The sequence below is a fragment of the Elaeis guineensis genome, chromosome 11, assembly GCF_000442705.2.
Source record: "Elaeis guineensis isolate ETL-2024a chromosome 11, EG11, whole genome shotgun sequence".
NCBI classification, from domain to species: Eukaryota; Viridiplantae; Streptophyta; class Magnoliopsida; order Arecales; family Arecaceae; genus Elaeis; species Elaeis guineensis.
Window position 1 is genome coordinate 103,703,525 of NC_026003.2, and position 10,894 is coordinate 103,714,418.

General features: G+C 35.7%; 1 protein-coding gene across 1 annotated transcript; it reads left to right on the forward strand.

Moving 5' to 3' along the window:
* The first annotated feature begins 301 nt into the window (after nt 1-301).
* Nucleotides 302-1,119, forward strand: LOC105053618 (kiwellin-1). The gene is given in 2 exon segments (XM_010934864.4): nt 302-657; nt 660-1,119. Coding segments are annotated over 2 exon segments (564 nt in total). The 5' UTR covers nt 302-401; the 3' UTR covers nt 968-1,119.
* Nucleotides 1,120-10,894: the final 9,775 nt, after the last annotated feature.

The following is a 10,894-nucleotide window of genomic DNA, read 5'->3' on the forward strand; positions in this document are numbered from 1 at the left end:
TATATTAAATAAATACGTATGTAAGTTTTAAATTATAATTTAGAGGTTCAAATTCAATACATCTAGAGGCTAAGAAAATGAAACGGCAAGGACGGCAATAACAAGCATTAATTGTGCCCTATAAGACTGCCCAACCTTGGAGTCAGTATCAGTTTTTTAAAGGAAAAGAAGAATCACGACAAAGAAGCTTGCCGGCTTCCTATGGACTCGGCTTCACTTTTATCCGTATAGTTTTCTTTCGTCTTGGAAGGACTTGCAAACTGCGGAGTTCCCAGGCCTCAAGTTGTTCCACTACTTTTCTGGCATTGCATCTATATAAGCAACCACCACACATCCTTGAGGACATCATCCACTGGTTTAATAATAGAACCACAGCAGATCATTGTGCCTTTCATTCAGACATGGTGAGCTATATACCTTCTTTACTTCTAGCACTACTGCTGGCAAGTTCCCGTCTTGGCACCTGCTTTCGCTTCACCTCCCACGCTGAAACATGCAGTCCTAGTGGCGAGCTTGTAGGCAAGGCTGGCAACTGCAACACCGAGAACAACTCCGAGTGTTGCCAGGCTGGACGGAAGTACCCTCAATACCATTGCTCGCCGACGGTGACCGGAGCCACCCGTGCAACGATGACCATCAACAGCTTCGAAGAAGGTGGGGAGGTGGTGGACCTTCAGAGTGCGACGGTAAGTATCACAAGGATTCTGAGAGCGTGGTGGCCCTCTCAACTGGATGGTACAATCAAGGTAGCCGATGCGGGAAAAACATCAAGATCAACGCTAATGGCAACTCTGTGCTGGCTAAAGTTGTGGATGAGTGCGATTCTGTTAATGGTTGTGACGCCGAGCACGATTTTCAGCCACCATGTCATAACAATATAGTCGATGCATCCCACGCAGTGTGGAAGGCTCTCAAGATCCCTGATTCGCAGATTGGGGACTATGAGATTACTTGGTCCGATGCATGATCAGTGATGATCTCATATTCAAGGCCTATGTTATGCAACTATAATAAATTCCAAAGTCACACACTGGCTTTGTCTGCCCTATGTACGTTAGATCAATCATATCGATATGTAATTGAAGGACTATAGTTGCCTATAGTCTTGTTTGCTTCAAAGTTCTCTAATTGCATGTTAGGTACTGAGGTTTGGGTTGTATCTTTCGTGTAAAATAATAATCGATCTTTTTTTCGCAACACCAACTGTTGGATCGTTCCTTACATGAATTTTAAAGCACTCCAATCTCTTTCTTCTATCTGCCCACACAGCTCTTGAAGCGGACATTTGGCAATCGAATGATTAACATCACAAAATAAGGGGAACCATTCTTTCCTGCGAGAGATATATACAACTAGAACCCATGTGTAATGTTATCTTCTGGTTCTTTGTTCATTTGCTTCGTCTCTACTTATTATTACTTCCTTCTCCAATCAACACGATCCTCTCGGGTAACCACCCAGTTGTTATTATTACTAGAGATTGACAAAAGATTTAACCACCCAGCAAGTACCATAAAAGATTTAACCACAGTTATTTTAAACTCTCTCTTGACATGGGAGGTTGAGCCACCCAGTTATTATTATTATTGGAGGTTAATATTTACAAAGTATATTGCATGGAGTTTATTCATGGCCCCCGACAATAGGGTGGGGGAAGGAAGTAATTAGCGCTTGAGCTGGGCGCTGAAGTTTTACAATATGAGAGATTGTTTGTTAGATAGGTTCGTGGTTGTTTAGTTATATATATGATATCATCTAGAGTAAGCATCCCAAGGAGTTGTTGCACTGATGTTTGATATCTTTCCGAGTGGTATGATGTCCAACTACAAAGACGGAATAGGCATTGCTGCATGACTTCAAATCTGAAGGCTCGGTTATTTCTTTGTTTATAAGGAGCCCAGCACACCATGGACAGAAGGCAGCCCCAATTAAAAACATTCACCAATTTTAGGAGGGGCAGTTTCCAGTTGCAAGGAGCGAATAGGGATAGGATGCCTCCATGGCTAAAGGAGGTGTAGGAACTTTTAACTAAGAATCCACCACTTCTATTTAGGTTTGTCTAGGCCATTGTTGTGAGTGATTGATGCAGACCCGGATGACATAGACGTGCCGTGACAGCAGCGGCCTAGGCGGCAGATTCGAAGCCGATTTGGTTCGATGACTATGTGGAGTGGGGATTTTTTTTATAGCTTTAAATTTTATTTCATATCATATTTTATTTCTAGACTATATGCTTAACTTTTATATTATTTTGGAACCATGTTGGTTCCTTTGGTTTAGTTTAGTTTTATTTGTTTTCAGTTGAGTCTAGTTTGGGCTAATACTTAATTAGCCTAATTCAGTTCGTGTTTGAGTCCAATTAAACTGCTTATTTAGGTTTATTGGGACCACATGATTAAATCTAACGGCCCATAGTTATTTTGTTTCTTATACATATTTTGTAGTTAGGGTTTTACTAGGATCAATCAATCAATGAATTATTTTGGCTGTGAGAAAAAACTGAATTTTCATCTTCCTTCGCATGAGGCATCGAGCAGCATGAGGTCGTATTTCTGGACCGATTCTAGATGATCTATCTTCTTCTATCTCTTCTCTTGATTTTGACATGTTTTATAGATTTAAAACTTTCACTAAATCGTCGCCTCAATCTACCGTGCTTGGCAAGTCATATCACTATTGGATACAAACAAAACCCACCTTCATCTATATTAACCTAACTCATATCTCTATCACCATAGCCACGTTGACCATCTATCAAGTCCCCAGCTAAAGTGCTTATAGTAAGATTAATGCTTGTTTTTTTTCTTGCATGGTTTTCATAGAGCCCATAATCTCTATTAAAGCTCATGACACAAACTTATGGTGGTGGTGGTTACCATGATAGAGGTTATGGTAGACGTGATGACCGTGCTTTATGTAGATAATGACATCACTAGGAAAGTCAAGATGGATGCCCCCACTTTTGATGGACAGATGGACCCTAAGGGTTTTAGTGACTGGATATCTGAGATGGACCACTTCTTTGAGTGGTATCAAATGACCCCTACTGGTCAGGTTAGGTCTGCAAAAATGAAATTAATTGGGGAAGCTAAGATTTACTAGGCCAATGTGGAAAGGCAACTTGAGCGATCAAGAAGGGAACCTATAAAAAGTTGGGTAGAGATGAGAGAAAAGCTGAAAGAAAAATATCTACCACTTACCTATAAAGAACGCCTAATGGAGGAGTTGGCCTTAGTACGCCAGGATAACATGACTATCATTAAGTACATGAATAGATTTGATGAGTTGATGGTATGAAGTGACATCATAGAGGATGATCGACACACTCTGGCTAGGTTTCACACTCGACTTAGGGAAGACATTAGGAAAGAGATGATGTTGCACCTTGTGTACACATTAGAAGATGCCTATTAGAGAGCCTATGAGATTGAGTGGTACTTACGTACTCCTTTGCATGGGAAGCCCAACTTTCAAGCCAGGGAGTTTAGTACCCATAAGTCACATGAGATTAGCTGTCAGGTTTGGACGTCTACTACTGCACCCACTGCATCTAGAGCTAGCAACACCATTGTCCCTGCTAAGAAAGACTTTAAAGGAAAGTCTGTTGTGGCTACCTCCTCAAAGTAGAGTAGCAATATCCTTGAATGCTACAACTGCCACAAGACTAGGCATTTTTCTTATCAGTGCCCTACCAAGAACCTTCTTATGGGTCCTGGGGGTGAGGAAGATGTTGAGGATGAGCTTGATGAGAAAGTATATGAGTCTCAAAGTGGTGGTAGTGATGCTGATGAGGCATTGGATGATGCCCCTCTTCATGTCATGAGGTGTGTTCTAACCACACGTAAAGTTGAAGAGGATTGGAGATGCATTCTATTTTTCACACATATTTTCAAAATGACAAAAAAAATTGCAAGCTAATCATTGATAGCGGCAGTTGTATGAATGTAGTCTCTAAGTCAGCAGTAGCTAGGTTGGGGCCTACACCTGAGCCTCACCCACAAGCTTATAAGTTTGTCTGGGTAGATAGGACCACAATGCCTGTCATTGAAAGGTATTTGGTTCCATCAACCTTGGTACATACTAGGATCGCATCTGGTGTGATGTCCTCCTATGGATTTGCACACATTTTGCTTGGACAACCTTGGCTCTTAATCTTGATGTGACCCACTTTGGTAGGACTAATACATATGTCTTTAAGTTTGGTGGAAAGAAAATTGTGCTCAATCCTGCAAAACCTAAAGAAACTTAGAAAAGTCAACCTAAGGAGTCCACTAAACCTGTAGAGAAAAAGAAACCCCTTCACATACCTAGCAAGAAATAGTTTGAATGTGAGAGTAAGGATGGAGAGATTATTTATGCTTTAGTGGCCATAGAGGTAAAGAGTCCACCCATTATGCCCCTAGAGATTCCTGAAGACATTTGTTAGGTACTTGATTCTTTTAGTGATGTTATGCTTGAGGATTTACTTGATGAGTTACCTCCACTCAGGGACATTCAGCATGCTATTGATTTAGTGTCGGGTTCTATCTTACATAATCTTCCACATTATAGGATGAACCCCACTAAACATGCGGAGTTGAAGAGTCAGGTGAACGAGTTGTTACGCAAGGGATTCATTCGTGAGAGTCTTAGCCCTTGTGCTATCCCTATGTTACTCACATCTAAGAAAGATAGAAACTGGAGTATGTGCATCGATGGTAGAGCCATTAATAAAATCACTATCAAGTATAGATTTTCTATACCTAGGCTTGATGATATGCTTGACATGATGCCTAGATTTGTGGTATTTTCTAAGATTGACTTACGTAGTGGTTACCATCATATTTGAGTTAGAGAAGGTGACGAATGAAAAATAGCATTTAAAACTAAGGACGGTCTTTATGAATAGTTAGTCATGCCTTTTGGACTGACAAATACACCTAGTACCTTTGTTAGAATCATGACACATGTGCTACATCCTTTTATTGGTGTTTTCCTCATCGTCTACTTTGACAACATTCTCATTTGTAGCAGATCCAGAGATGAACATCTTCTTCAGCTGAGTCAGGTATTTAAGGTTCTTCATCGTGAGAAACTTTATGTTAACCTAAAGAAGTATATTTTTGTGAGCCCTATAATACATTTTCTTAGATTTGTTGTTTCTGCTGAGGGTGTTTCAGCAGACCCTGAGAAAGTTAAGGTCATAAGAGATTGGCCTAAACCTTATAACGTTCATGAGGCTAGGAGTTTTCATGGACTAGCACTACAAGAGATAAGACAATTATCTATGCAAACAAAGTATAGCTAAATCTAAAAAAAAATATTGCAAAAAATAAGTACCGACATAAAAAGCATCAACAAATAAGCAGCAGCAATAGGGGAGTCGTTGATTCCATTTGCTGATGCTTATTTTTTAACGTTGGCAAATATTTGATTTTATCGATGCTTAGCTAAAGCGTAGTTAGTTACATTTACCTATGCAAAAAAAAAGCATCGGCAATAGTCAATTTAGCTATGCTTAAAAAGCATCGACAAATATATATTTAGTGACACAAAAATTCTATCGAAAAAAATTTCAATTTACCTACGCTTATCAAGCATCGCCAAATGTATTTTTTGTGATGTTAATTTTACATCATCAAATATTATTAATAATGCCACTTTAGCATCAGAAAATATTAAGTAATGTCGCAAAAGGGTGTGCCAAAATCGGGAAGCTAATATCATCATTTAGCAATGCTTATTTTACCTACGCTTATTTTCTATCGTTAATATTATATTTAGCGACGCAAACTAAGCATAGACAAAATAGCAACACTAATTAACATCGATAATTATAGTTAGCATCGCTAATGATGCCACGTTCGACATCCTGACATGCTCTTTGGCGATGCAAATAGATATTTACTGACGATTATTAATGTTGCCAAAGACCTTTATCTATGTTTATTTTGTGTCATCATTTAGCGATGCTAATTAGTATCGGTAAATATTTTATAGCGTCGCTAATGATGGCATGCCTGACACCCCTGCTTGTCCTTTGGCGATGCTATGTTTTATTTACTGACACTAATTAACATCACTAAAGATTTTTACTTATGCTTCTCTTGCGCTGCTAATTGTCCTAAAAAAAATTACATTCATGATAATTTTTTATAATTTTTTCTATAAATCTATTCATAAACAAACATATATAAGATACACTACCTTCTTCATTTACACATATGCCAGAATTAAATTTATTTCACTTTAATAATAACACAATATATATATATATATTAAAATATTATATTCATTTTTACAACCACACATGTAACAAAATAAGTATATATACAACCATATAAAATATCATATAAAAATATATACATCCATAGGAAATACAACTTCACATGCCAAGCCGTATCATAGACCTGCAATAGATGAAAAAATTAAGTTAGCAAACTAATTATTTACTAAATGATGAAAATATATAGATTAAAAATAATATAAAATAATATCGATCATAGGAGGACATCCAACATCATCATCGGTAGAGTCATCATCTTAGGCATCAGCAAGAATATTCGGACACGGTGGGAGAGGCATGTGATGAACTAACTCATCGAGTTTCATCTCAAATGCTGCAATCTGAGACCTAAGCTCAACATTATCACGCTGTAGGACCACTATGTCCTCCTAGGATCTACGACGCTCTTCCTCAACTTGATGCATCTCCTCCTCATGTCTCCTTTCTATCTCACGGAGACGAGCATCACAAGAAACATGTGATGCTTTAGAGGGTTTGGGGGCTGCAATCGTATATCCCAATCTTGTAATATAACTAGGTCTCCTACCAAGTACCTCATCATAGATATCATCATCTCTAGGTAGGATGGAGCTCTCAGCAGTGGACTGGGATCGTATCTCCATCATCCGCTCTTAATTAAAAAATAAATAAATATAATCAAAAGTCTAAACTTCATAATAAAATTGAAATATTGAACTTAATCAATCAATACTTACATGCCTCTCTCTAGTCCCAAGAAGCCACTCCCCCATCACCCGACGATGGATCCTCTAGTGGACGTCAATCTGCACGGACAGCATCCTATCTTAATGTCCCTCTAAAATCTATGAATGTAAGTACACAAGCACACACATATTCTAAAAAATTATTAGAGATGTATGTATGTATGTATACTTACCAGCTCATACTGATACAGTGCAAATGACTTCGATCTACCACAACGCATCACCGTGAGTCTCAACCGGTTCTGTGCATTCTTTTCGCAAAAGGCCTAATAAGCAAATGCTTTCAAGATATTAGGAAATATATTATACCACATCAATTCGATAATTCATATTTTTATTATATATAATAGTTATATCTGGTATATAGGGTCCTCATACTTGTTATAAAGGAGATCCCAATCGGGATGTGAAACATTTTTGTGGAGTGTCTTACATGCTGCCCCCATCCCATGTGCACTGGGGACCTCCTTCCAGTGGCTATGGTGGTCATATCTCAATCTCTTAAGCAATCTCCCCATATGCCTAAGGATAGCCTCCCGCATACGCGAAATCCGTTAATACTTCTCCTTCCACCCCCTGCGATGCCCATTTGGCCCTAAAATTATGACATCCTATCCCTTGAAAAAAATTATGATACCCTTCACAAAAATTATGATACCTCTGTGAAGGAGGGGTGTCATAATTTTTGTGAAGGAGTGTCATAATTTTATGGAGGAATGCCATAATTTTTATGAAAGGATGTCATAATTTTATGAAGGGTTGTTATAATTTTTTCGAAAGAGAAGGGGTATCATAATTTTTGTAGAAGGATGTCATAATTTTTAAGAAGAGATGTCATAATTTTTAAGAATGATATTTTCATCATTCAAAATTTTAAATGAAAAAGTAGAACTATGGACATTAAATATACATTGAAAAATAGTGGCTATGTGGTCCAATAAGATGAAGCGGTGTGCTCCATGTCTGATTTTTTATACCATAGGTGGCGCACAAAAAATTTCTGAAGCTTTTATACCATTTTTAGCTCCGTCTTCGTAGATAGGTCTAATACTTTGTCCATACATAAAATCCAATCACTTCAACATTGTTTGCGCGCATAAATTTGCAACCTTTTATCTTAAATTTCAAAATATTTAATCAAAAATAATTCAATCATGCATCCAATCCAATCAAATGTAAGATATTTCTCTATTTTTCAATTAATTATCCTCCCTCCTCCTCCAGCAAGTCAAATGAGTCCTTAATGCATGAAAGAGAGTGAAAATAAGAACACATCATGATACTTTCCAATTTAGAGTTGAATGCAGCTCCAATGGCTCAACCACTCACACATTGTGTGATGGTTGTGATTAATTAAAGATGTTATATCAAAATTATAAAAAAAAATTATGGTAAAATAATAAAATCATGAAAGCATTAAATTATTTAAAATAAGAAAATCTATTGGAACTAGGACCAAAATGAACAATCAAACTTCACATGCCTGTGAAAAATAATGCACACTTGCATATATATATATATATATATATATATATATATATATATATATATATATATATATATATATATATATATATATATATATATATATATAGTGAAATATGACTTAGATTTTTTGGCAACCGAAATATGACCTGAATTTTCACATATGTTGATTGATAAAGAAATAAAATAGAAGAAGATCTAAATTGGAAATGTCAGAAAAAGTATCTAGTGTGACTATAAGAAAATGGATTTTTTGCGATGGTATTTTCTTATCGTAAATAATGACTTAGCATTGCAAAAGAGTATTTACGATGGCATTTTAACCATTGTCGTTTCGACCGCAGTAAAAACTCCACGATGGAGGAATGCTGTCGCAAAAAATTTTTGCAACTTTTTATGATGGTAATTGCTTGCGTCGCAAAAGGGCATCGTATAAAATGTATTTGTGATATTTATTTGCGATGAAGGATGTCATTGCAAATAACTTTTTGTCACAGTATTTTACCATCACAAATAAGAATTTTATTTTTACGATAACTATAGCCATCACAAATAGTGGTAGTATAAATTTTTTATTACAGCACTCCACCGTCGCAAATAGTGGTAGCAAAAAAATTTTTTTTTCTTACAACACTTTGCCATCACAAATAGTAATAGCAAAAAAAATTTTTTCCTTACAGCACTTTACCATCGCAAATAGTGGTAGCAAAAATTTTTTTTGTTATTTTTAATACATTATTTACGATAGCAAATACCATCATAAAAAATATATATTATATTTTTATTAATTATATATTTTTTTATTTTTTATATAAATATATCTGTGAACTTGTAACCATTATTGATGCACCTACTTATCAATTAGAGAGAAAATAAAGCATAATACTCAAATATTGAAAATAAATCCATTCAACCAAAAATAACTTGAAATGCATTGTCCAATATTAAAATTTTATCCAGATTTTGTCTAAACATAACATAAGTATTCATGTACATATCCATTATCCAAAATACAATAAAAAGCAAAATAGAACATGAAATTTGCTTGCTTCATCTTCATGGACTTGTACCTAAACCTGAAATAAATAAAAAATACAAATTAGTTTAATAAATTATTACAAAAAAAATATAAAATGAGGTCACCAACAAAAATAAATTTTCTAGGACAAAAGTTACAATGAAATCTTTTTATATCATCAAAAAACCAAATGACTCTCTAATTTCACTATCGAGAAGAAGTTTTAGGAACATTTCATTATAATCCAGTTCAAAAAAGTGGATGAAAAATCAGTTGACAATGAGTTTCCAAAGAATGAGTTTCCTTCATCATCTTCATTTGAAGAGATGTTTAGCAACTAAGAAAAATGAAACCGTAGCATTTCAATAGAGTATGCGACAAAGGAAATAGATCATAAAGCTGTGGAGTCCCCTCTCCCTTCTTGAATCATGACAACCAGAGACTATGGTGGACCTTCTAAACCCACTAATACCCTCATCTAATACTGATAAGCCAGCATGGATGCTCACTAAAAGTTTGTGTATTCTAAGTGGATTCTTATGATAAATTCATTAACAAGGAAGGCACTCTGTCCTTACTACAATTTCAGGATTCAAAGACATGATTCAACAATGGTGGAACATGGGGCCTACTTCTCAAGACCCTGCTACCTCCATTATTCTGAAACTCCAAATGCTTAGGTCCCGCCTTAAACGATGGAATCAATTGAATGTAGGAAACATTTTAGTTCGGAAGGATGAACTGCTATAAAAAATTGATCACCTTGATATAGAGAAGGAAAAGAAAAATCTCTCTACAGCAGAAATTGAAGAACGGAAGATCCTAAAACTTAAATTGGACTTGTTAAATCAAGAGGAAATGATATGGCGATAGCGAGCACGCACTCAATGGCTCACCAGGCAAAGAAACAATCAGACAAGAAACAAATATAATGACAAGAAACAACCAGGCAAAGTGAACAGAGTATAACATATAATGACTTGTGAAACCAAGAGGAAACAAATATTGTTAGGATAAGGATAAATGTAATTTTATTTTGCATAAATTTAGATGCAATGCACTTTAAGCAATTGATACTATCTATGTTTTCTTTAGAAGAACATTTGGACAACTTTTTTGAAATATTTTTTCACATTTTGCTCCTTGTAAAATATTTAATGACAAAACTATTAAAAATAATAGTTCGAAAAAAAATCGAACAACAAGAATATTATCACAAACCTCATCAGGCATCTAGGTGAATCTTTCATTTTCCAATGTATGTATCTAGTGAGCACTAGATATATCTGAAACCTATATATTATAAAAAGTTGAAAGATATAAAATTAATTATAAATAACTATCAATTAATGTACAATATAAATGTAACTAAATAAATAAATCATACCTGCCCATCACTGG